Here is a 27,913-nt window from a genome sequence, read left to right as displayed (position 1 = left end):
ACCAAGTCATGTGTTTAAAAATACATATATTTACTTTTGTCTGTAAAAATAAAAGAATGTATCTTATCACTGAAATACTTGAAGAATAAAATACTCTGAAACTTCTTCCGGTCTGGTTTAACTGCTGATTCATGAAAGAAATAGTTGCCATAATTTGCTAAGTACAGCTGAGTAAAGTTTTCCACAGTGAGTCACCCTCCCATGTAACTGGTCACAGAGGCTCAGAGTAATCCAGTAGCACGATAACCTAAAATAGTCTCTGGATGCTGTTGGAAACGTATCGAGAACAAACATTTATACTGTAGATCACGTCCAGAGAAGATCAACTTAACGCGCTTTTGTCCTCGTCTGAAATTCATGTGAGAGACCAGAAACACGATAAACTTTGGAGGTTGTGTGGAACGGGCTGTGAGTGACGTGTGTTTATAGGCACTATAATGGAAGCTAAACACTATATCTTGTCGACCCTGTTTGTTCCCATTGAGGAAAGGAGGTTATTGTATCTGAGGTTTCGGCCATTCTTTGTTCCGCTACACAGACTGTATGTCGAGCACTTTGAGGCTGCGGCCACACCTTTTGTATCTATTATGTGAAGAAAGTTTCCCCCTGTGAGAGTTTACGGGACGGCCCAGAATGGGAGCGAGTCAGGCTCCTTTTAAAGGAATAGTTCCACATTTTGTGACCTCTCCTACTCCAGTTTTATTAGAAAATTCATGCCACCCTCATTACTGTCAGCTTATCTCAAAGAGGAGGGAGGGAGTCGACTTTGTCCAAAGGTAACAAAGGACAGGTTCAGTGCGTCACCACTTTATATGCGGTTGTTTGACTTCTTAGAAAAGGACAGTATGAATGAAAAGTTGTGGTTTTTAACAGGGTTATGTGCTGGACCCTGGCTGGGTACGTTGGGTTACTTTTGAGGTTGAAAGTCCACGTTTAGCAGCAGTGAACAATATTTGATTCCTTACCTGTATTCATTTGATTGTGAGTGCACTGGCTGTCTAGCATGTAGACTTGTCTGTGATAGGTTAGCTGATTGAGCTCTGTCCCAAAGCAGATTCACAAAGACTCGGTGCTGATTTCTCCTTTGGATGGGTCTTTATGTCTGTTCACGTTTCCTGTGCACAGCAAACATGCTCCATGTGACAAACATCACACTGCATCCTTTAAAAGTGCTACTGGGCAGATTTTGTAGCTCTTGGGCACAACTGGACCTTTTTCCCAAACGATTCTGAACTTGTTCGATCTTTCTGCTGGAAGTCTCAGGACGAAAGCGATTAAGTATATGTCATTTGAAATACATAACCTAAATATGTGTCCCAGCAGCCTGTTAATGAGCTCTGTATGCAGAAATTCAGTGATAATGAGTAATCTTCTACACTGAGTATTCTTCAAACGGAAGCAAAGAGGAGTTATTTGTTTGCTGCATTCGTGGCTATGGTCCAAATACCTGAAATGCTGTGGAAGAGTGGCTCTTGATTTCACTTTGTGTTGCTGAGCATATCTCATGTGAATATCAGTAAAAGGAAAATTGCTGAGAGGTGCAGACTGCCTGTTGAGCGGGGCTCCGGGAGGTCATCGTGACAGGATGGGGCTGTTAAACAGGTAATGGGTGTGGGCGCATTGCTTGGTGTTCGTGTCATTCCTCACAAAGATATGTGAGTCGGGGTGGTGAGGCGAGGACGTGTGTGTTGTGCACGTGCTGGGGAACACCACTGCAATTCTCTGAATACTTGTTTATGTCAAACTTTCATAAAGGTGGCATATCCTGTGTGTGTGTGTGTGTGTGTGTGTGTGTGTGTGTGTGTGTGTGTTTCTAAATGAAACCTATTTAGCCCCCCCCCCCCCCCCCCCCCCACATCAAGTCAAACTGGATCATATGTGTTGGAGAAATGTAGGACCGTCACTCGACTGTACTGGAACCATTAAACGCTGTAATTCCACACCATGCTCTGGTTATACTTGCTGCCTAACAGGAAGTACCCGTTCATGTGCCCAACCATTCAGCTGGTTCTGATAACTGCTCCAGGAGTCACTCTACTGTATGATCCCTTAGTTTCATGACTAAGTCTTGACCCTATTCAAATTAATCTTTGTAATTCCACGAGCACAGCTGAGACTGCAGCCCACAAAAGCACAATAATCCCTTCAGTCTGGATCCAGGTCCAAACAGTGCTCTGCATTAGAACAAAGATCCTTTTTTTTTTTGTCTAATACACCCTTTGTGGGAATAATTTCACCTGCCAGAGCCAATCAGCTGCCGGTACAGTGAGAAACATGGAGAAACTAGCATGTGTGTGTCTTTTTGTGGCTGTTTACAGTATATCCTCTGAAACCCCAGAGTCGACAGGATTATAGAAAAAGTCTGATCGCACACATCATCGCATCACTGCTAACGTCTTTGCTGAAAACCTCATATAGGAAATAGGCTGCTTATCTGCTTTATGTACTCTACAGTTGCACTGCAAGCCACTTTGCAACCCCCTCACCCAAACCACCACCTCCTCCTCATGCCTTGACCCCGTCATTATGGTTCTGTGCTGGGATCTTTCCACATATGCACATCCCCAGAACAGAGCCATGCCATCGACATATAAAAATATAGTACATTTAAATAACACGTTTCTTGTGGCTGTGGCGGTCCTGAGTTAAAAAACACAAAACACTGTATTGCCACAGCTTGAAGATGACTGTATAGTTAAAGTGCGTAAAGATTAGAGGTTGAAGCAGCTGCTGGCCTGTGACCACCTGCAGTGTTTTCTAGGAAACGGCTGCTTTTGTTTATTATCGTTTGTACACTACAGCTTCCTGTATCGATTCATCTATTTTCTCTTTTAAATAAGTCAGACAGGAGTTTTCCGATAAAATGCACATTCCAGCTTTTCTGGAATCCGTAGGCATGACAGACGCAAATGTTATTCAGAGATAATGAACGAGACAATAGGTTGTTTATGGGCTTGTGCGAGCACCTCCTTCATAACAGACTGGATAACTGGTCCCTCCCTAACTTGTTTGAATGCTTTGAGCCACATAAAGCAGAGGCAGTTGAATGACTGCGAGCAACTGGTGACAGTTACAGAGCCAAGCAGCACACAACGTAAGCTGTGAGCCCTTTAGTTTTATTTTGCCTTACAGTGTATAGTTATGGTTCTTTCACAGGAGTTTCACATAGCTAGGATCCACTGTGTGCACATGAACTTTACTTCACAGCTCCTTTAATGTTGTTGTGTTTTTATTTCTTTATAGGAGACTTCAAGAATGGCTCCAGTTGGGATGGTTGGTGTACTGGGTTGGTTTTCTCCAGAGGTGGGCGTCATCTCCCTCGTCGCCTTCCTCGTCCTCAGCATCACTCTTGTGGCTCTTTGTGCCAAGTGTAACAGGTGAGCAATGTGTGCCGATGAAATGTGACATCCATTTGGATGCTTTTGTCTCTTTTCCTGTTGTTTACCTGCTTAAACAGCTTGGAATATGCTGGGAATTAAAGGAGCCAGGAGCAGTGTCTGGGGACCTGACCAACACAGTCTGGTTTTAGTTGGCTCTCAGTTCATTTTTCTGTAGACTTTGCTCACCATTCATCACTCTCCCAAAGCTTGTCAGACCCGATAGCTGGTTTCTGAAGAAGGGTGTTGCCCGTTGAAGGAGGAAGACGCAGACAGAAATCACTCTGTGGTCTGGCAGCTGCACCAAATGGGCTGGGCTCATAAAGCTTCACTACCCTAATGACCTCGATGAGGTGTGTGTGTGTGTGTGTGTGTGTGTGTGTGTGTGTGTGTGTGTGTGTGTGTGTGTGTGTGTGTGTGTGTGTGTGTGCAGGCCCTGGTGGAAGTTTTACACACATTAGTGTGTGCATGTGTTTAAACGCCCATCATTGTGGTTTACATGCCAGACATACCAGTGACAGTGACGAACTGCAAGGCGAAACAACACTCGTATCACCTGCTGCTTTTTCATTTAGAAGAGTTGGACTTGAACAGGAACATCACGATGAGTGGTTGTTTACATAAAGCATGGCAACAATCTGGCGCCAATGTAATTTATTGTTTGATTGAGTTGTGTACATATGGTCTCACGTCCTCACAGGACTGATACATGTGGAAATTTTAGAACGATAGATGATCAGGTCAGTGCGTGATCTTAGACAAGCTGCTTTTTAGAAACCCACCGAGGCACGTCTGGAGAAAGCCTCAACTCCTCGAGAGACATTTCAGTCCAGTCAGATGTCTTTGCGAGTTCAGTCCCAAAACCCGAGACAGGACGAGCAGAATCCAGTTTTACCAAAGTACATTAAAGCTTTCACAAATTTGTACCAGCAAGTCCAAATCTGGCCTCAAGTCTTACATTTCCATAGACTGTATATAAAAGATGGGACATCTGCATGGGTATTTTTGCGATCACTTTCTTTGAAACTGGACATGACGAGAAAAGCCTGGATCTGGACCTGCTAACAGCTTTTCACTGACACATTGTTAGCCACTGGTATAGTTTTTCATGGTTAGGGATGGGTACCGGTGTCCGGTGCCATGATGGCACCGGTTCTGACATAAACGGTAGTAACCAGACCGAAAAGCAGCGCACATTTCGGTGCTTTATTTCGGTGCTTTTTTTTCCTGAGCCAATTCTAGCCAATCATTTTACGTTTCCGAGGAAAGTAGGCGGGTCCAGGTACGTACGTTCTTTTAGAGCAGAGCTACAGATTAAAAATGCCCAAGATGAAGCGGTCAAAAGTCTGGCTGTACTTCACAGCAAAAGATGCAAACTCAGCAGCCTGCAACAAGTGCTTTAAGCTGGTACTGTGATACTGTCAAAGGAGGTAACACCTCGAATCCGATGAAACACCTGGCGACGCATAGCGTTTTTTTTAAAGCCGAGAAATGCGCCGTGTTTGATAGCTTGCTGTGAGACCTCACACCGAGCACATCTACTGCGGGTGTGGTGCCTGTTATCGGACCCGGAGTTAGCAGCATCCCCCAAAAACCCGAAGAGGAGAGTCCTGGCCCCTAGCCCTGCCAGTGTAGCAGAAATGATGACTGATGATGATGGCAGCAGCAGCCGTTCTTCTCTGCGTGAGTAGCTTAATGTTGTTCGTGTGTAATTTACGTTGAGTAGGATAACCACGTTATTACATTAATGCATGTAAGATGAACTAGCAAACACCGTCGTAGTTACATGCGGCTGTCTTCTTGTTTGACGGCAGATACTCCCTTCACCCTGGCCAAAAAGGCTAAAATGACCAAAGAAAAACTGGAAAACAGTTAAACATGAGAGGTTTTTGGACAAAGTTTGTGGGGTTTTTTCCATTGTTGAAGCACTGCTTCCAGCCAAGAGTGATACCATATATGCCCTATAGCTGAAGAAAAGGCTAACATTGTTATCTTTTTACAAAAAAAAAACAAAACAGCTGAACATGAGAGGTTTTTGGACCAATTTTGTGTTCTCCATTCTTTAAGCACCGGTTTGAGCACCGTTTAAGCACCGGCACCGTTTCAAACGATACCCATCCCTATTCATGGTTTTTGTCTTTTCTGACTTGTTCTGTAGACAAAGTTGTCGCCAGCTGCTGGCTACTAGGAAGAATGCAAGTGTAACAAACTATGAAAGACAATTTTTCTCAAAGCAATCTGAAACCAGTCCGAGTGATTTTGAAGTTTTTCCAGAGAAGCTAAATTTCCAATTCATTTTATTCCGATCAAAGTTTTTCATGAGTTTGGCCCGATTTAAGCAGCTAAATGAGGAATGTCTCCTGCCCTCAGCTGAGCTTAGCTTTAGCCCTCGAGGTCCAAGCAGCCCTCTTTCAAAAATGTCTGCTTCTGCTTTTTCCTTAAAACTCTAACCGAGCTGTGAGGCAGCGGCCGTTGTGAAAATGCACTATAGGAATGAGACTGAAGTGAATGAACCCTAAATCAGATTTGGGGCTAGGCTGTGAGAGCGAGCACACAGCTGTGAACAATGGGACTGGTACATCTATGCACTTATAAGTCGTGGTCGATATGTTTAATGAAAAGGTAGAAGGAGAGCCACAGAGAGAAAAAACCGATGACACATGGACAGAGTTTTGAGCCATAAAACAAAATGGCACACTGGCAGGTAAATAGGACTCTGCTCCTTTGTTTGCACTCTGTGTGGATAAGGAACAAATCTGCAGCAGCATGCCATCATACGGCTTAATGACCTCCACTTTACCTTCTTGTCGTTTACAGGAGCAGCAGCAACGCCTATGACGTGAGCGGAGCAGCGGTATGAACTGGCTCTTTGTTCTCTCTCTCCCATCAGTAGAAACTAACTTGCATGCAGTACCTGCCACAGTTCATTAGTTTCCAATTATGAGCCATAACTGGCTAATTATGAAGAATCAAAAGGGAGGCAGAGACAGTGATACTGGCCTCATTAGAGCCAGGCTGGGTGGGACAGATGGAAATAATCGATTATGTGACAGAAATCATTTTTGTTTTTATCTGAAATTTCTACAAAAAGACTTTTACTGCGTATGTGGAGCGCTGAAATAAAGATGCAAGGCAAAAACAAATTCATACCAAAATCCAGAATACTAACGATTACTTTCAACTGTAGCATTTGCTCCTCTGTTTATTGCATTTGCAGGATGTTACTTAAATCCTGCAAATGCAGGATTTAAGTAATCGGGGCAGGGATAGCTCAGTAGGTAGAGTGGTGGCCCCATGATCGGAAGGTCGGGGGTTCGATTCCCCTGAACAGCTACCCTGAGGTACCCCTGAGCAAGGTACCGTCCCTACACACTGCTCCCCGGGCGCCCAATGGCTGCCCACTGCTTCACTGAGTGAATGGGTTAAATGCAGAGAGGAATTTCCCCACGGGGCTCAATAAAGTACACTTTCTTTCTTCTTCTTTAAATGATTAAATGGAAACGTTGATGTTCATTCAAATATAAAAACTTCAAGGACTCCACGCAGCCTTCTCTAGTTTTTACTGAGAAATCGAAGACAAAAGCGTCACAATGAATGCAAACTGGCAGAGACAAACGCAGGGAACAAAACAACAACCAAAAAATGAATAAAGACTTATTTTAGTTCAGATGAAAGGGAAACAGACATGCGCTGCCTCTATTTAAAAAGTGAAACAGCTCTTTAAAGTGACGCAGGGAAGCGCTGACCTTTTGTTTTCAATATCACAGTGCTGTCTCTGAAGATTAAGACTGACTGCTGTCGTGCATTGTCAGGAAGAGATTAAGATTATTAAGGCTTTTTATATGTTCGTGAGAGTTACCTGCAAAACCCTGATTGGATTAGTATGCTGCAGTGAGCTTAGACAAACACATTAAACCGTGGATATGTGCTGATGTGTTGGAGGGCCGGCTGTCAGCAGAAGTGCAGAGGCAATGAGACACAAAAGGGCAAAATAACCAAATTAGCACTTCATTTTAAACCACCCAAATTTACCATGAAAGGTCAAGCAACCATAATACCACCACGACCACTGACTCGCTGTGACAGCCACAGACGTCTGCGAGGGGAAAGCTCTTTTGTTGCTACGCTGTGGCCAGTAATCTTACTTTGTGAGTGTCGACAGTGAATTCCACTGAGTCGACCATGAGCTCCTCTTAGACCAAAGTCTTCTAGGGACGAGTGTGAGGCCGTCCGTCCACCAGCTGGACTCGGTTTCTCTTACACGCTCCTTCTGTCTGGACTTTGGTTTAGTTTTTGTTAAATAAATAAAGACGGGGTGTTGTTCGTTTCACGTTGTGTTTAAATCATTTGGGAACCCGGTACGGACCACGTGATTTTTCTTACATGTTTTTATGGCACAAGATAAAACGTTAAAAATTTCCAGAGTGCAAAAATGCCAGCTCACTTCCTGGTTTCAAGACTCATTCCTACAGCACTCTATTATGTCCTTGTTGTCCTAACTCTTTGGTCCTGCTCCATCACAGTATGTTGATGGAAGAGGAGGAGGAGGAGGATCCAATGGAACAACTGCCACACAGTCGGGAAATGCGTCTGGTGAGTTCACCACAGATTAAGATACTTCAGTTGCATGTAAATGAACATTTGCACTTAGATTTTCTTATCTGATTTTTTCCCAGACCTAGATTCTTCAGGCTCGACATGGAGACACCACAAAAACATGCCTCCACACACACTCTCGACACAGAGGCCGAAAGCAGCAACAAGTTAAACAATCAGTTATACTCCTGAACACTAACCCCAACCATACAACACACCCCAGAAAACAGAAGCTCCCAAGAATCCGGAAGAGGGACAAATCATCCACAACATCCCGCTGCAAAGAAACCCCAGTTTCCCACACTTGATCATATCCCAAATGCACAGATGGACGGAAAAAGAAGAGGAAGGGTAGGAGGGAAAGTTGGCTCTGTCCTCTGCCAGCTCGAGCTACCGTCCACACCTCGTCTTTAACAAATCAGACCTTCACTTATTTGGATGCTGTTTAATTTCCTATAGTCTTCATTATGGAAGCTTTTGTAGAAGTCTGGATTCTGTAAGCTGAACTTTCCTGTCTTTGCCTTTAGTACGTCCACTCATCACATAGAAAATATAAGCAGTTATCTGAACTGATTTACTGTGAGAGTGTGAAAATCAAAAAATTTTGAAGCTGAGATATTAAAGCAGTCCGTCACAGGCGCATCTATCAAGTCTTTGAGCTTATTTCACTCAGGGTGCTTTGCCTTATTTCTGGGCCTGGTCTTGTCTTCAGCAGTGGGATGAGAAAGACGTTACAGCTCGAGCCGTTCTCTTGGGGACACTTCACACTGTTGCGATCGCTACACAGCTGTCTGTGGTTCAGGCTCTGCTGCTGCTGCTGGATATTTTTGGCTTTTAGCTAGCTAGCTATCTGGTGAGTATGTAAAAATATTTGAGTGAGTCCACAGTGTCAAGGAAGTCTAAGGCCAAACCAGCCAAGTTTGTGTTTGAATATCAGCACAAGCAGGTTCGTTAGGGGGCGTGTACATCTTTGAGTCAGACATGGCTGATTAAGCTCAAATTAGTGTTAACCATTTTCTCTCACTTCCTTATGCTAAGCTAACCAGCTGCTATCGATAGCCTCATATTTGACAAGAAAGCTATGACACTGTTATTGTTCTTTAAATCTGTGCTAATATTGTTGCTAGCTATTTTCAAATGAGTGCTGAAGATTTTTGGATCGAAGTCACAAATGATGAAAAAATAAAGTGACTTTTTTTTCTCTATGCAGATGTTGACACACGTGTTGTGATAAGGACTTTTCTCACCTCGTGTTTCTGTTTTCATTTATGCTTTTATAGCTCTGCTCCTCTCTGCTTAGCCGATGACTCGTAGCATTACCAGCTCTGTGAACAAAGCGGTGATATGATTGGAGTGGAGTCTGCATTTGCAGATGATTTAATGTGAACCAAAGGTCACAACATCTCAAAGCAGGGTGGAGTTATCATTCTTGTAATGCCTGCTGTCACACCATCCTTTACCATGTAAATCCACTCAAGTGTTCAAATGACACACACCCTAGTGAGGCAGCACCGGCATCACTGATAATGCTTATCTTGGCACTGTACATTAAAGGTGTGGAAAACTGTTTTGTCCGATCATTATTACAAACAACGTGCTCTTAATTGTCTGCTTGGGGTTTGAAACTAAGTTATACATGCTGGGATGTTTGTGTTTTGGTCACTGGTGTGAAGTGGGGAGGGCTCAGCAGGAGACACTGATGTCGAATACTTCCACCAGGGGTGGGCAACTCCAGGCCTCGAGGGACGGTGTCCTGCAGGTTTTAGATCTCACCCTGGATCAACACACCTGAATGAAATGATTAGTTCAATCTTCGGCAACAAAAGGTCAGGCATTGATCCACATGAGGAGGAACCCGGGACCCACTGTGGAGCATAAGGTATGGTACTGGGTCTGAAGATTGACCAGAAACATGCGCAGTAGCCCACTGGAGGTCAGAGTTCTGGCAGAGCTCCTCCTGTTCTTCTTTGCACAAAGGAGTAGTTACTGATCATGTTCCTGGGTTGATGCTTTTCTACAGCTGTGACCACTCATGTAATGGCCCATCTATTGCTATCTTGTCCACACTCTTGCTGTGAGACACAGCTAACCTTCTTCCAATGGCATGTATGGCTGTGCCATCCTGGCACATTGCTGCTAGTCTTTTCCTGCGTGCATGCTCCTTAACCCTTCCTGGAGATACTTGAATATTCAAAATTTCAACCCCAGAGTTTGATTTTTTTATTACATTCTTTAGTTTTGTGACGTTTTTCAAAAGTGTTCATTACTGTGTTGTAAATGAAGTCGCCATGCTTCATACAATGCTTCAGCATGCAATAGGACTGAGCAGCTGAGCCTGTGTTTTTAGAATGTAGTTCTAATATGCCGTTTATTTTGTGCATCACTCAGCCTGGTGTGGAGACTTGGGTGGAGCGTCAGGGATACAGAGCTACATCTCATTATATCATCACCTCTGTAACTCTCGCTCTCTTTGACCACACGGCTCCGTGGAGCAGGCACAGGTGGGTCTGTGGCTTCTTTGTGCAGCAGGGTGCATTTTTAAAACAGGCCACCGGTGCAATCCTCAGCGCATAATTTACCGATCAGAAGATTTAAAATACAATCATTTACAAAATATTAGCAATCTGTCAAGTCAGTTTTATTCATATAGCAGCACATTTAAAAAGACATCAAGTGTCGGCCAAAGTGCTGCACAGAGGGATAATATAATCCAATACAAAAGAATTGAAATAGATAAGATAAAAAACATTGTAAGACATCCACATATATATATATATATATATGTATGTTAGGGGTGCAACGATACACAAAATTCACGGTTCGGTTCGATACTTTGGTGTCACGGTTCGATATTTTTTCGATACAAAAAAATGTTCATGCCTTTTTAATTTCTCATTTATTAAAATTATAAATATATATTTTAACTCAAAAGTACAGTTTTTAAATTTAATGTTGCTGAAACAACAAAATAATAAAAATAAATAAATATCTGATCGAGAAATCACTCATCTTTGGAAAAGAGAGTTTATTACAGAGAAATGGCTCTTTCCAAATTAAAAGCTATACTATAGCTTCTTCTGGGGTATACTCTCAGCAGCATATTAAACATATCAGGTCCCCATAAGGAGAATCATGTGCTAACGGCTGATAAATGACTCGGGTAAAGTTTGTAGCATGCGTGCTTGTTGTTTTTGTCTGCTTCCACTTGTCTTTGCACTAGGATGATGTCCGAGTAAATGTGCAGTCATATTCGTTGTGTTCCCACTAGTGCTGTCAGCGTTAATCTCGTTGAAATGACGTTAACGCCATAACGCGGCAAATCTCCGTTAACGAGTTACCGCGGATCGCCCCGTGCATGGGGCTGGACGGCGTCAACACGTTAACAAGCTAACTGCGCTAACGCAGTAGTTCCCACCAATGTAATTGAGCATTGCGTGGCACATCCGACATACTGTTTTACTTTTGTCCATCAGGGTCATGCTTCACATGAAAACCAAGATAGTTCCAAACGCCAGATCTGAATGAGCGTGGGGGAGGTTCAGTTTCGGGTAGCGTTGAGGCAGTTGCCATGTTGCAACGAGCTTAGCTTCTGTCTTGCTAGCTTGTGCTGCGCTCAGTGGATCTGCACTCGACAGTGCAGCCTAGGCAGAGTAGTGGAACGCAGATCCACTGAGCTCTCAACACAGACAGCATCTTCAAAAGAAAAGTTGATAAAATAAATTAAAAATTTTGTATTGTTCGATACACATGCGTACCGAACCGAAAGCACTGTATCAAACGGTTCAATACCAATACATGTATTGTTGCACCCCTAATAAATATATATATATATATATATATATATATACACTCTCATATACACTTGTTTGTAGAAATATATATGTACATGCACATATGCACAAGAACATAAAATATGTGTATACATATACACATGCATACATCATCCAATGAGATAAAAGACCAGAATCACTAAAACTGAATGGTGTCAGAGAGGTAGGTAGGAGAGAAAAAGGTAGGTCATCAAATTTGATTTGAAGATTTCCAAAGAGGAAGAGGATTTTATAAAAGAGGGAGAACTGTTCCAGAGTCTCGGAGCGGCGATGGAGATAGCCCTGTCACCTCTGGATTTTAATCTGACAGCCAAAAAAGGAAGATGGCAGGTATGGTAAACATTACAGGATCAGAGTCTTGGCATTTTCATCCGCTAGCATGGCAGAAGTAGCCTTCATTGTCTGCTACCATTGTGTTAAATAGAGGATGTCTCATTTTGGGATGACCTGATATTTCAACCAGTTTGCAGACTCTGCTACCACCTACTGACTCCTACGTTTTCTCCCTGACTACAACTCTTAGATTATCTATTGCACAGCAGCACAGTGTTAAAATCCTGCTGCTCTAATTGTTCACTCAGTAGGTCCTGCTATGTAACCTGTGCAATGTTCGTCGGTTTTGATCTGCCCAACCAGGAGAGGCAGTTGCCAGCGGCCTTTGAAGGGAACACAGTGGCATTAGTGGCTGAAATAAAGCAGGGAAGGAATTCTGTGTGGTTTAGGAATCATATTGGGACTATAGGATTGGGTTACTCTCTCTGTGACAGTGTAGGCGCTCAGACCCTAAAATCCCTGCTGACTGGATGTCTGGTGGAGAGGGTGCAGACAGCCGACACTAATCCGGCCTCTCAAACACACAGAAACAATCACACACACACACAAAGGCAAGGGGATCTGCAGCACACGCTTAAAACACACATGTAAGTCCTGTTTGATCTGTATCCAGGCACTTTGTCGTGTGAAGCTGGTGGCCGAAACGCTGCGTGCATTTTTCAGCTTCTTTCATTTGAATAAACAGTTAGTGGGGGATCTGATCACTGGGCTGTGCTACACGTCCAGCGTGGAATCATAGCAGCTACGATCCAAACACAACATCCATATGGAGACATTTTAGTTCATGGGCCACATGCAGCACCGTTTCATCCTAAGTGGGTCGGATCAATAAAAGACAAAAGATGTGCTTGTTTAAAAAAAAAAAATCTAAAATTCACATCTTGGACGTGTAACGTGTATTTAACCAACCATTTACAAATCGATGGCGTGTGACGGCTCGGTTTTTCCACATAACTGTAGTTCAGATCTCGGACTCTGGGCCTCTACACGAAATGAAGAGTTACTTAAAAGTGACGGGAGCCTTTCAAACCCTGACCTGGCAACACTGCCTCCTGCAAACACAGTGAATAGTCCCAGTGTTTGTCAATCTCTGCAAAGCCTTCCAGTGGGCTCGACTGGAGCCTTTGATGGTCCAGATACGGCCTGCGGGCCATATGTTTGACACAACTGATTGATAACAGATAGTCTGTGTGACCTCCTGGTTTATGGAATATATGATCATCATTTTTTGATATTTAAGATTTGCATCTTGGTACAGTGCAGAGTAATTACATAAAAGTCGACTATAATTGCTTAAAACCCCCCAAAAACAAACCATTTTTAAGGACGGGATCCGTTTGTGGTGCTCATGTTGAGACACAGCAGATTTGTGTGCTCCGGACAGACAGAGAGACAGAGATTGGATGATGACGATGATGATGCTCTGGTAACCCCTCACCTAGATCATCCTTTTGTGCACGGCGCGCTGCAGGCTCATATCTCTGCGCTCTTGCCCAGCTGTCACCCCCGGCATTGGTCCACCGAGCAGACACACGTAGGCGCGTATCCGACCGACCCAACCCCCTTTTCCTCCGGCAGACCGACGAGCCGGGCGAGCGGCAGGACTACCAGGCAGCGACGACCCGCAGCTGCAGCTCTGAGCGGAGGACTTCCCCCCGACGGAGTGAGTAAAACGCGCTGTTTTTAGAAGCTGTTTTGCTCTGCAGAAAACAGCCAACATACAGTTTTGTGTGCCTGCACGGGGTAAGCCGGGGGAGGGAGAGGGGGGCCTCTCCGGATTCCAGTCTGCGTTGCCGGGTGGAGATCAGTCATGCAATTGCGGGATCATAAACTGCGACTTGTTTTTCTATGACGCATCTTTTTTAGTCCCAAATAGGCGACACGTTCAGCTGGAAGCGCGGCTGTTGTTCCATCTGCAGCGTTAGCGTCGTGTGCGTGCGGCTGCACGCGCCCGGGGTTTTTAAGGTTGTACTGCCTTGCAATATAATGCGTGGAAACTACACGAACTTAATACGACTGCAGAAATGGCCTCATTTATTGTGTTTTGGCGTGTTGTTCTTTTCACGTCACTGTTTGTGCGTTCCAGCCTGAAATTCATCGCTGCACCGCATGTCTCGCGTGTAACCAGGATCACCACGCCGTGCTTTTACGTGACTTTGCGTTGGAAACGAGTTTAATCTCGGCTGTGTTCTGTGGTCCGGCTCAGTCCCTCCCGGCGAAACTCGTGTCTGAACACGTTGTTGGAACGGGGGTGTGTTCCTGAAAGCCCCGGCTCAGCCAATCGGCGGCGGCGGCACTCCCACACGGTGCCGCTTGTTTACTACTGAAACTTGGCGCTGATTGGTGGAAAGGTGGGGGAAATCGGGCTTTGTGCTGCGTTTGTGTGCACAGAAAAGAATGGGAGAGATGATTCGTGTCCCCGAAGAATCCCTTTGGTGCAGGTTTCTAAGCAGTAAATAACTTTTACATGCGAGTGAATAAAGAAATATCCAGTTCTTTAAATAATTCAAGGATTTCTTTTTGATACAGTGAAATATGATGCATGATGAAACTGTATACCATTTAAGCACAGCTTCTTTTATGTTATTATTGTATGTTGTTTTGCTTGTTTCTTCTTCTTTTATACCAGTTCTTATAACTCAAATAAGAAAGTTGCCACCAGCTTCTGTATATGAATATTTGATCCTAATAAGCTAAAAGCTTAACATGTTCATCTGAAAAGCGATAACAGAACCAGGTGACACTTTTGCACCTCAGTCTGGGAACCTTTGGCTCTCATGGTTCAGTTATCGCACTGCTGAGTGTTGCGTGGGCCAGATGTGGCCCAGTTACAATTCAGCTTCAATCCGAGCAATTCAAATTCAAATTGAACTTATTCAAATTCAGTTTCTGATGGCACAGATTTCTGCCCATAGTCCGCCCTAACATTTAGTGCTGTGAGAAAAGTCTGAATCACGGAGTAATCCATGTTGTTTCTGATCTTTTATACATATAGTTTAGATTTTTGCATTGTTATTGATGTAAGCATGAATATACTCCAAAATGCAGACTCTTTAGAAAATGTGGGTCATTGACTTTGTCAAAAAGCACCAAAACACACAGAAACACTGTGAATCCACTGCAAAGTCGCCAAAATATCTGGATTATTCCTGCGTTTACTGAATGCAGCATTGCCCCCATTTTACCTCTGTGGGCTACAGGCCACACTGAATCTACCCAAATGCCAAATTAGGTCTCTATAAGGCGTTATGAGTCTCCTACTTTATCGGAGTAGACAGCAAAACTCCAGCAAGACTGCGATCAGATCGAAATCCACTCAAGTCTGCGTTCCCTTCAGATCCCTGCAATCCTTTTCAAATCTCCTGTGGTGTTGTTGCGCTGCACTGTGAGGCGCAGAGATGCAAGATGGAACGAGTGTTTGCCAACAGTCACTCGTCAGCAAAGCTGCCGTCTGTTTACATCCCCATATTTATTGACCGAGCATATTTGTCATTTGATGCCGTGGTTCACCGCGAGCATATTCTCCCTGGATGAAAATAACCTTCATCATTTAATCCTTTTAAGAGGGAAGTTGGGCAGAAATTACGACCAAAGTTACCGAAGGACGTTCGTTTGTGGTGAAGTTTTATGTAACGTCACAGTCCGATATCGCCGAGGTGCACTTTAGCTGCGTGGCTGTGGGAAGATGAATAACGCTGTGACATATTTTCATTTGGCGTCCTGTGTGTAGGGAGGTGTCACACTGTGCCGAGTCCCTCAGTGTGCGCGGCAGCACCAATGGCAGCTACGGGACCCGAGGACAGAGCTGGAGCGGGGCCAGGCGGGACGGCGGCCTGCCCAGTGGGACGGCAGGCATGCGTCTCTACGACAACGCAGGGCAGCAACGGGCCTGGCGTGCAACACGCTCTGGTGAGAAGCCTGACAGAGATGACATGTACTCTGTTGTGTCTGTGTGTGAAATTCAGGCTTGCGTGGCATTTTGAGCACATTAGAACCACAATAAGCAAAAAGGTACGCGTCCCAAAGTTCAAACCCAAACTCAGAAAGAACTTGATGCGATCATTATTTCTTTCCACTGTGTTAGATGTAATGCACTGCCTGGTCAGAGGCTGGCAGTCACTTCCTTCGCACGCTGTTTCACTGGCAGATTATGCCGTCTGCGTGCAGGACGCCACAGATGGACAGGAAATATTCTCTTAACTGCTTTATTCATGGACACAGTGGGGCTCAGGAGCAGGGTACCGCAGACGCATGTAAACAGCTTAACCCGTATAAGGCCTGAACAGTGTTTTGTCTGTTGTGTCAGCGTCCACTGACGAGCTGAGTGGACGGTTTCTGTTGAACCAGGGCGAGACACTAAATGGACAACTTTTCCAGGCTGGAACGAGGAACTCACTGTGTTATTGCCTCGCTTTGAAGGTGTACGGACAGAGCTGCGTCCAGGCTGAGAGCGGCCGTTACAAGAGCAACCTGGCTGCTCCGCTGCCAGTGGGACCCACAATGCAGCTTGTCACCGCGCAGGCGCCATACAGGTGAGGCACAGCGAGGCATAGACTGTACGTGTGCATATAGAAAAGATGATGTCACCCTTTACTGAAAGCTCAGTGTTAGCCGTGCTGTGGATTTGTTTCTTTGTTTTGGGAGGCACAAGTTACTATACGTGCTAAGTTAGCATCTAATGCTAACAAATTTGGTTAGCAAACTGCACCTCAGACTACTAAGTGGTTAGCAGCAGTCTGATGATAAACAGCAGAATGTCAGTCACTGAAAGAAGCTCGAGCACAGACGTGTGTTTTCATTAAAAAGGCTCCTAAAGGCAGCAAAAGCAGCAGGTCACCTATCAGCTACCTGTGACCAGCATTCAGTTTTGACCCCTGTATTGTTGTTATGAAGAGGGAAACTATCCATACAGGCTAAAGCGTACACGTTTGTGTCTGCAGTAAAACTGAGCCTTTTAATATGGGGACCGACTCGTTTGAGACGGCCTCAAGTGGCCAGTAGAGGAACTGCATTTGTTGGCTCCTGGTTTCAGATGTTGCTGCTTGGTCGGAGTATGTGAGGGCGGACCTGATTTTACCGGAATATTTCTGTATGTTATCTTTAGCTTCCGCAGCCCGGAGTCGGTGGAGATGGATGAGATCATGGCAGCCATGGTCCTGACCAGTCTGTCCTGCAGCCCCGTGGTTCAGAGCTCTCCACAAACAGATCCTGGACCTGGTCTGTATCTCCTCAACCACATATTCATTTTAATTATATAGCACCAAGTCACAATAGCAGTCACCTCAGCAATCAGACAACAAGCACTTGGTGACAGTGGGAAGGAAAAACTTCCTTTTAACAGGAAGAGGTGAACATAAGTTCACAAATATGGCACGCACTTCATTAAAGGTTTTAGCAGAGCTGTAGCTTTATAAAGCTTTATAGAAAATAAACAGGTTTTATTTGTCCAGTCTTCAGTTATAATAATGTGGACTTTGGTCCAGTAGGTGGTCAGCAGTTTGACACGGCATGGAGTAAACTATTAATAGTTTATAACTCAACTAACTTTTATAATATTTGCTGTAACAGAGATGTTGTAGAGCACAGATCTGACGATAAGAATCGAGAACAGGATTTGATGGAGGAACTCCTTAAAGCTCGATGCGCAAACAGCTGTTCAACTGTGACACAAAGAAAATGGGCTCAACTCACTCCAGCTCCAATCCATGTGTGTTATTCAATCAGCGTTTAGTTTCCATGTTTATTAGCTTGATAAACATTACCTGCTATTTTTAATGTTTTGGCAGAGCAATAAACAAAATATGTGTGAAGAGGGAACAGATGCTGAAAACACAGGCCTGGCAGCAGCACAGGAGGCCTGCTGTTCACTGTAGGACGGGCAGACGGGACGCAGCACGAGAAGCTGTTTTCATCCCAAAAAGCAACAGAGAATATTTGATATTTAAACCAGAAGGTTTAAATTTATAGACACCAATTTAATGCGGGAGTCCGTTTCCCTCAGCTCTGTGGCAAACTCGAGGCTTTCTTTGGCTCACGAGACACGGTTCTACCTTCCTCTAGCTGGCTCATCGTCCTCACCCGCTGACATGGAGTGCGGCGGAGGCGAGCTCTCAGACAGCGGCAGCAGCGGCTACTGGAGCTGGGACCACGGCAACGTCAGCCCGGCGCCCTCACCGTCCGTCACCGAGATGGACAGCAGCCCCGACGAAGGCTTGCACATGGAGCAGGGGGAGGAGCTCGCTGCCAAAAAACCAAAGGTGCACAGCTGCTTCGGGAAAACTGAAGAAGCCGCTATAATCAACACAGCCTTTCTGCAGTTTGGACATGTCTCTGTGCGCGCTCACCCTCCGTCTGCGCTCTTCCTCCCGCAGAGCTCCATCAGAAGTGTGTACAGATGCCTGTGGCCCAGCTGTGGCAAAGTCCTCACGTCTTCAGTCGGCATAAAAAGACACATCCGTGTGCTGCATCTGGGGTGAGCTGGCACTTTGAACCTTTTCATGCATCTACAGTCACTCTTAGCAGAGATGTGGGAACAATTTTGCTTAAAGTAGATTAAAAAAAATAACAAAAAATTAGGGCTCAGGTTGGGAGGGGCCCTGAATCCCCCTGAGCAGAGAAAAGTAAAAAGTTTCTTCCTGGCTCAGGATGAACTCGGCGAGGCGACTGAGGCTGTGGAGCCTGATTTGACACAAATGTGTGCAAAAACAAGAACGTATTATAATTATCTATTATTATGATCAGAATTAACAAAGGTGTCGCTTTCAGCTAACGGCAGTGTGTGTTCAGGCGAAAACACACCGTGACTGTGCAGAAACACAGGCATAAGTAAGAGCAGTTACACAATCACGTACAGTTTATGTGCGCACAATGTGTTTCATTTAGTCCATGCGGTGTTATTGTGACCCTCCCACTCGCAGACAATGGTAGAAATTAAAATAAAATATCTGTGGTGAGAATAACTTCCTGGCCAATCAGATTGGACGTTCATCCTCAGACTGTAGCATGAGGCTCCATGTTCATATAGGAACATTCCAAATTAATATTTCATCTTTCTATTTAAAATTGCATCACTTCACTAAACGCTCCATTTCCAGAAAATGTGAATTTTCCCACAATTATTTCATGGTTGAACAATACTGTGTATTTAAAATACACAGTATTGTATTTAAAATATTCTTTATTTTTTCCATTTTTGGTGATGATGCAGTGTTTTTTTTCCTGTTGGAGTTTTCTTTATGATGTTGGGAGCAGCTGGAAGCAGTAAAATATTCCTGTCATTGCACAAATGGCCAAAAATACTTGATATGATGCTTTATATGCCGTATCATATAATGTTAGTAATCCACTAAAAATAAGGACCAAGTATTAATTGGTCACTTTAAGGACACGCTGAAGTTCGATGTTTTTCAGGTGTTCGCTGGTCCGCCGTAGTCTGAGCCAAATTCGAAACCAGACGGGTCGGCCTTCTGGAACATTTCTCAGCTTCAAAACAACATTAAAAAAACAGGAGGGGATAAAATTTTCAGGTTGTGGAAGAGCTCTGCTCGCTTAGGGGAAGGGAGATTTTCAGTCTGGGCCGTAGTAAGTGCTGCTCTCACTAACTCTGCAAACACACAACTCACTCTTTTTCTCTGTGTGTCCACTGGTGTGTCCCTGCCACACATGCACAGCAGTGGGTCAGACCAGTCCCAGCGAGAGGAGGACTTCTACTACACCAAGATATCCTATGACACTGTCGATCCCAGCTCCGGTCCAGCTCCAGCCCAGCAGGCTCTGGGCCAGGCCTCCTCCTCTCATCTCAGCTGGGCGTCCTGTGGTTCTCCTCCAGGCTCAGAGCTCCTCCCAGCTCACAGACCCAGGTCCAACTCCAGCTCTGGGCCAGGCCTGAGCAGACCCAGTCAGCTCAGCCAGTCGGCCCCCAGCAGCTTCTGGCAGATTCACTCGGAGCACCTCTATCAGGTGGGTAGAGCACTGTTGCTCTCCATCTTTATTTTCACCCATACATGTTGTTAAAATCGTAAATCGTTGAAAGTCTCAGATAATGACATCAGTGTACGTACGAGCATGTCAGAACGCTCAGTTAAGTTTCTGCTCGTGGCTCTGATGTCAGTAAGACGCCATATCCCCAATATGGTCGTCACTATGGTCCAATATGGCACACAGACCTGGATGTGAGTACTGAAGCTCCACCCACCCACAGTTCAAACCTTCTGTTTGTGAGGGGCAGCCAATCAGAGAAATGTTGACTAGCTAAAAACATTTTTTTAACCAAGGTGTTAATGAAATAAGAATTATTATGAACTATAAATCAAAGCTGCTCTAGTAGAGTCCATGAATTAAAATATGGAGCTGGGAATGAGCAGAATGGGTTAATTTTCCTATTTAATATTAATAAATTAATTGCTGGGGGTGGATAAAGTTGTGCAGTCTTGGGGAAAACTAAATGTTCCCTTACTGCTAAAGTATCTCAGATTCTGGCTCCTGAAAGGCCCAGTCAAAGTCTAGACCTCAGCCCAACTGAAGTGCTGTGGTGGGATCTTAAGAGAGCTGCGCATTAATGGATGTCTGCAAACTGCAATGAAGTAATATTGTTTAAAAAAAAGCAGTGAAAATTTCTCCACAATGATGTCAGAGACTGACGACAAAACGAAACAATTCTTTTAAGTGTCTGAGGCCAATGAGAACTGTTGTCACATGGCTGTATGATTGCTTAGCTTAGCTAACTTGGAAAAGGCTAGCTCTGCTCTGCAAGAGGAAACGGCTTCACGGGGAAAGAAAGTCGATCACGTGCGAGTTCAGTTTACTGTTACAGCAGTCAGCTGGTTGTTTTTGTAATTATTTGGTAGACCAGCTGAGACTAGTGAGGGCTTGTTTCAAGTATCAAAACTGAGAGCTAAGATAATGTGCCATGATGTTAGCTAGGTCTGTAGCACGCTATGCTGGTTTATCTTCAAAGTTACTGAAGTTACTTCTGTATGACAGTGATTGTCATAAAGATATAATTAGAAATGATTATTATAATTAGAAGTGTACTTTATACTTGTTCTGCCTTTTAACAGATGCTACTTTAAGAAAAGCTAAAGTAAGCTAACCAGCTACAGATAGTAGATGCTAATTCAGTGTCAGGTGGCTCATCATTTTCATGAATGAATGAATTCTTGAAAAAACATTTAGTAAAATCAGATAGTATAAAGTTGGGCTAAAGGCTGAGTCGCTCCAACACTTCATGTAACCAAACACTGAATGTGAGCATCACAACACTGTGCTTTAGTCCAACACACGGCTTTACAGTGAATTCATCACAGTACAACAAGCTAGTGTTTATTCTCCACACGTGGCAGAGCATTTTCATACAACATTTGAATTACACAAAGCAAGTGTACCTTAGTTTGTTTTGCAGGATGTTTCACAATATGTGTTATTGTACAGTACTTTGGTCAACAACTGTTGTTTTTAAAAGAGCTAGATAAATGAATAAACTTGAAATTTGAATATGCAAATACACACTTCATCAAAACACATCACACAAAAATCCAATATGTGATTAAAAATGACGACATCAAATTTAACCTTTAGGTTTCCAGTATAACAAGTGTCAAAGAGCAGCTGTTACCTTTAAATCTAACCTCAAATTCAAATTTTATTTGTCACATAAACAACCGTACACAGTACAACATGCAGTTTGTTGCTTGTTGCTGTGCAATTCCCGACCAGAATAAAACTAAAATGAAAAATCAAGTTAAAAATTTAAAGTGTGCAAATCAGCAGTGTGTGGATTGACAGTGAACAGTCAAAACAGTTAAGAGGTTATTATTGAAGTACTTGTATTTGTTATTAAGTGCACAGTGTACAGTGATGTGATATGAGAGAGACCAGACAAGGTACTTATTGTTATTAAGTGAACGTGCAATGGTGTGTAGAGATATGTAGAGAGTCCAGTCCTACAGCCGGTTAGCCCAGGAGAGAAGCTCCTCCTCTTTCTCTCTGTGTCGGCCTCATGGGAGCAGAATAGTCCATTGTTGGGATGGGGGAGGTCTTTCATGATTTCCTGGCTTTGGTGCTGCACCCCTGGTGTAAATAGACTCCAGGTCAGGCTTGTCTGTCCTGCTTCGTGCTGTTCCCATACCAGGTGCAGATATTTCCCGTCAGGATGCTTGGATGGTGCAGGAGTAGAAGTTCTTGAGCACCTTCTCAGGTAGGTGGAAGTCTCTGAGTCGTCTAAGGAACAAGAGACGCTGCAGGGCTTTCTTCACCAGAGTGTTAATGTGACCGTGACAGGTCTGTGTGATGTGAACACTCGGGTATCTGCAATTGTCTACTCTCTCCACTGATGATAGTGGCTTGTAATTTCTCACCTGCTTTGTGCTGAAGTCCACAATCAGCTCCTTAGTCAAAGGAGTTTGCAAAGAAAAGCGTCTGGACTTCTTAAAGAAGTCCAGACGCTTTTCTTTGCAAACTCCTTTGACTACGATGACCTGGATGACTGAGAACCTTCACAGACAATCAGCTCCTTAGTTTTTCTGATGTTTAGGAGAAGGTTGTTCTCCAGGTTCCTGATCTCCTCCAGGAAGGCCTTCTCCATGTTATCAGAGATCAGGCCCACCACAACAGTGTCATCAGCGAACTTAAAAATGGAGGTGTTGTGTGACATGGCTACACAGTCGTAGGTGTACAGTGAGTCCAGCAGGAGGCTTACAACACAGCCCTGTGGTGCTCCAGTGCTGAGTGAGATGGAGGGGAGACTTGTTTTCCCACCCTCACTGATAAAAGCTGTATCATGTAAAGAGTAGAAAGTACAAATATTTGTTTTTAAAAATGCAGGGAGTAAAAATTCAATGATGTCAGAAGAAAAAACTACTCAACTAAAGTACAGATGCTTGAAAATTCTACTCAAGTAGAGTAAAAAAGTATTTGTACTTCATTACTTCCCACCTGTGGCGTCTGTAGATGTAGGAGTCCCGTTGTAAAACTGGGAATCATACCTGTCTACCTGTAACAGTGAAGCTAGCCCCAATAAAAACTTTTGCTTTTCGATGCTTCGACGTCGTCTAAATGGTCTTTGCAGGCTGTTCAAACTAAATCATTCTGACTCTGTTTAGCTTCAGGCCATTTTTTTCCAGTCATGTAAGTTTTGTCACAAAATACCTGTTCAGCTGGCTATAATTTCAATAATTACTTGTTTTCTTCGCTGAATTGGAGTTGACAAGAAGAAGGCGGCGTTCTGGGGAATGAAATTGTTTGAGGGCAATGTAAGGAGACAGCGCGGTCCTTGTTAGCATGAATTATTGAATGTCAGCTGCAGATTTAGTGCATGAGCACTGGAATTCACCTTCTAAATGTCACTTTTTCCCACTGGCCTCTGAGCAAATTCAGTATATTATTTTTCCAGGAATTCTGGCTCTATGTGGAAACAGAAGCAACTGTCTAGATTCCCCTTCTGCGAAATAGCTCAGCTGGGACGTGAACTTCATTTTACTGCAGTTTTTGTGCACGCGTCTCGTGTTACGTGGTCACGGTGTTGTTGCAAACGTCCTCTTTACCCAAGGCCCCCAAGCAGATCCCCTCTCTAACGAATCAGTGAGCTACAACTTTGTTTATGCATCACAAAGCAGCACATTTCACTGGTGACCTGCATTTACCCTGCACCACGAGCCTGCAAATGGATGCTTTGTGACAGTGAGAGACCAAGCTGTCTGCTTGCTCGCTTTCCCAAGGAGACGAGACTCTAACCAGCCTGCAAAAAGCAGAAAAACACCTCCCAGTGCAAAAGTACGGTGGTTAAAACCTGATGTACACGTTCTGAAAACTGTTCCTAACAGACCTTTTTAAAAAAGCAATAAGAGTGACACGTTTAGTTTTTTTCAGTTGATACGAATGTTAGGCAGTGTGTCAGTTTGTGCCACATCTGTCTTTCTTCATGCAGGCAGACACTCGAGTGAGAGTTCGGTCCAAGCGCGTGGGTTGAACTGCGGGTCGATGCTGTGTTTCTGTGTGTCACAGCTGCCGGCGGCTCCACATGTCTGTCCACAGCGCTCCACTGACACTGGCCTGGTATAGACATGCCCACTGTTACTGATTGGGTTATCGCCGTGGATTATCATCAATATATTTAGCCGTGCAGATACTTTCTACCACCTCCATCTCTCAGTGGGATGTGAGGCGATGCAAATACTCAGACGCTTTACGGTTGCTCGAGGTGGAGAAATAGGCCAGAGGGAGTGGGTAGCAGCTTCGTCGGGAAAGATGGTTTATCACGTGGAAGTTCAGTTGATCGTTATGGGGAAAAAGTCTCAAAATGATTATTTTTCTAACTATCTGGCGCCCTAGCTGATGTAAGGACTCGTTTCAAGTGCAAAAATTACCTGCTTACACTCAAGTGTTTGGAAGCCAACCAAAGTTCTCTTGAATTGTCGTAATAGAGAACATGACATGTTGCTGCTAGTTATTCAAGTTACCTCCTTATGACAGTGATTGTCAAAGCTAGTTTGGGGTTTAATGGACTGGTGGCTCCATAAGTGTTTTACACATTTCCAGTTGAAATATCTCTGGTTTGATCCCAGCAGGAGATACAAATTCCTGATTTTTCTAGCTGTTCCCACTGTGTTTCTAGGCTCCACGCTACTTTAACATAAACTAAACTAAGCTAACCAGTTGCAGATAGTTGATGAGAATTAAGTCATTCTCAGGTTGGAACCATGTTGGACGACAAAGGTACACCAGATGGGCGGCCAGAGGTCCGTACAGTAAAATTTTTAAAACTCATTTAAGTAATCGGAACTAATATTGGACACAGGGACAGGAGTTTTAGGGCAGTGTGGAGCGCTTTATCATTCACAGTCACTGTGGTTCTCTTCTGTGTCTGATGAATTGTTTGTGTGTGTCTGTTTCACCATCTGTAAACATCCTCCTTACACTCATAGAGCCAAACGTGAGCAGAGAAAAAGACCGAATGCTAATCGTTACATAACGAGCGCAATGCGCTGACAGCTAAGTCGCGTGAATGGCACAAAATTTGTGTTGCATTGGCCGCAGAGGGAAACATTAGTCCATGATACAAGCCATAGAAAAGAATGGTTTTGTAGCGCAGTGGTGGTTGTCACATGTCCATAAAACAACACAGGAGGATAACTCGTTTCTGTTTTGAAATAAGCTAATGGGTAAAACTGCTAACGTCATGACCACCAACTCTCCCAGTCCCCACCCTTTCAAATAAATGACAGATGGATATATAATATGTAAGATGGCATTATTATTGACAAACCTGCAGTATTTTGTGCAGTTCTCCTTCACTTTACACGACAGTAGTAGTTAACATGTTGCCATTAATGTTAGCTAGCTAAACAGCTATGTATTTTTTATTGTTAGTAAATATTAAATAAAAGCTAAACAGGATGTAAATATTGGACTTTAACATGGGAAAAGATTGAGTTGTATTCATTTCTAACATTTGCCTGGTTCTTTATTCCATCAAGTTTCTTTTTTTATTCTGAATTTACACATGTAAAATGCTAATAGCAACTGTAGGCTAATAAGATATATTAGCTATGTTAACGGTTGTAGCTTATATAAATACACATTACAATATTGAAACCTTGTCACTCAGGTCCAATAGAGAACCCAGGTAGATTTATTTCCTAATGGTACTGTAGGTGTGTCAGTTTAATATGCATATAAGTATATGTTTGCTAACACTGCCATATTAAAGTGACAATAGGCTGTACTGTAGTGTGTTCATGTCTTTCCTGCTCAACTCTGTTGCCCAACATTAAACTTTTTATATTAAACAGTTTGAGATCCTGCACATGTGAAGAATCTGTCTGTCCTTTGTTGCGTCCCCCAGGCCTGCAGCCCTGTCCTGTCTGTGGCCCCCAGAAGCCCTGGCAGTCATGGCTGGACCGCCTCCACCCCTGGCCTCAGCCACAGTAACACTCCGGTGGGTCTTTTGTCTGCCTTTACATGTATCTTTACATATAGTAAGGGTAAGGTGGGAGCATTACCATGTCCAACATATATGATACTGTTGCACTCATAGTGGGCAGGGGACTTCGAAAGCTCTGTTGCTGGTATGTGCAAAGGCCACACTGTCTAACTCTTCCACCAGAGGCCGCTGTTGTGCCTAACCTTTGGTTGTGTCCTCAGATGGTGAAACCTCGCTGTCGGTCCGTCAGCGTCGGAGAACAATGGCTCCAGCAGAACAGGCTGCAGCCAATGAGTGTGTCGCCCTCCCGCACTCACTGCTCCTTCAGGTGAGGCATTCATGGTGTTAACATTTAAACATTTCTAAAACTCGGCTTCTTTGTGTATAGTGCTTTTTTAAGCTAATGTGCATGTTGATTCAGTTCAGTTCAGTTTTATTTATAAATGTCCAAATCAGGACAGTTGCCTGGTAGTACTTTCTTTTGTAAAGTAAAGACCCTGTAATAGTTCAGAAAAACCCCAACAATCAGACCGCCCCCATGAGCCAGCACTCGGCGACAGGGTGAAGGAGAAACTTCTTTTTAACAGGAAGACGAGGCTCGGGGGGCTTAAGTCGGGCGAGCTTTAAAAATTGTTATTGATGATTGATGTTGATCGCCTCTGTCAGTGCGCCCCAGGGCAGCTGTGGCTACAATGTAGCTTGCCATCACCAGTGTGTGAATGGGTGAATGACTGAATGTAGTGTAACGCGCTTTGGGGTCCACAGGGACTAAGTAAAGCGCTATACAAATACAGGCCATTTACCATTAATGAAACTTTTTGATCCTAAGTTTTCAGTTTGGCTGCTTACAAATGGAGCTTTTTCTCAAGTGTTGATTGTAGTATCTGTCCTCTGCTTACATCACATTTCCATGGCCTTCCTGCCTAGAAAGGTTTGTGTCTTTATTTGTTGCCCCTTTTTGCCTTTCTGACGCTCGCGATTTGTTTCTCTTTGCAGGAAGGGCCGCGGGGAGGCCAAGAAGTGCCGCAAGGTGTACGGGGTGGAGCGCAAGGATCAGTGGTGCACAGCCTGCCGCTGGAAAAAGGCCTGCCAGCGCTTCCCGGACTAGAAGCAGCCGGAGCCATGGCGAGAGAGAAAGAGCGTGAGAGACGTGGATGGACGGATGGATGCGTTACAACAAGAGACTTTTATCAAAAAGAGAATATAAATCAGGGCCCGAGAGCCATCAGCTGTTTTACATGTGTGTGTTTTTTTACTTTCAACTTGTTTCATTTCTTTCCTAAAGGAATGCTTCTGGACTTTTTCTGTATCTTTGTATCTTGATCCTGAAAACTGAAGTCTGCGATGGTGCTAACTGTTGACTGACTTTGACCTACGTGACGTGCTAAGCCTACAATACTCTTTATCCAAAGGTCATATTACTACTCCTGTAGCTCCACTCTATTAGACTTGGCTGTTTTTGTTATTCCGATCTTCTCTTCCAGTGGTTACTCAGTGGTTATGATGTACATTATATTGTGTGCTCTGAGTTACGTACGAGTATTTTATACCGTTTTTTTTAATTATAATTATTTTAATCGTCTGGTTCAGCCCATGAATTGGGCAGATATTTTTTTTTATTATTATTTTCATGTTTTTGGCACTTTGTTGGAATATAAACTCACGAGAATAAGCTAAAAGTTCTTTCCATGAAATGGATTTCCCTCCTGCCCGTGTGTTGGCGTACGACCAGTGTTAATGGTTCTGTTCCTTGAAGCCGTCACGGCTATGGGACGAGTGTGAGGGGAACGAGTTTGCAATAGCAATAAAAAAAAGAGGAAATATATTGTCAAACACATTAAAAAGCACTGAGAATTTGA

At 43.9% G+C, this 27,913-nt stretch overlaps 1 protein-coding gene across 1 annotated transcript; it reads left to right on the top strand.

Moving 5' to 3' along the window:
* The first annotated feature begins 13,560 nt into the window (after positions 1-13,560).
* On the top strand, positions 13,561-27,913 carry LOC134643221 (zinc finger protein 395-like). The gene is made up of 10 exons (XM_063495497.1): positions 13,561-13,799; positions 15,867-16,045; positions 16,556-16,668; positions 17,241-17,353; positions 18,197-18,393; positions 18,508-18,608; positions 19,807-20,095; positions 25,977-26,069; positions 26,276-26,382; positions 27,051-27,913. The coding sequence occupies exons 2-10, from the start codon at positions 15,914-15,916 to the stop codon at positions 27,160-27,162; spliced, it is 1,257 nt and encodes a 418-aa protein (XP_063351567.1). The 5' UTR covers positions 13,561-13,799; positions 15,867-15,913; the 3' UTR covers positions 27,163-27,913.

This window comes from Pelmatolapia mariae, linkage group LG15 (assembly GCF_036321145.2).
Source record: "Pelmatolapia mariae isolate MD_Pm_ZW linkage group LG15, Pm_UMD_F_2, whole genome shotgun sequence".
NCBI classification, from domain to species: Eukaryota; Metazoa; Chordata; class Actinopteri; order Cichliformes; family Cichlidae; genus Pelmatolapia; species Pelmatolapia mariae.
This window is presented reverse-complemented; position numbering and strand designations above follow the sequence as displayed.

Bases quoted from the DNA above. Each gene is read 5' to 3' on its own strand.
- LOC134643221 (XM_063495497.1), top strand. From the start codon at position 15,914: ATGGCAGCTACGGGACCCGAGGACAGAGCTGGAGCGGGGCCAGGCGGG. The intron at 17,354-18,196 runs GTCTGTATCTCC...ACCTTCCTCTAG, and splicing joins ACAAACAGATCCTGGACCTG to CTGGCTCATCGTCCTCACCC. The intron at 18,394-18,507 runs GTGCACAGCTGC...TTCCTCCCGCAG, and splicing joins TCGCTGCCAAAAAACCAAAG to AGCTCCATCAGAAGTGTGTA.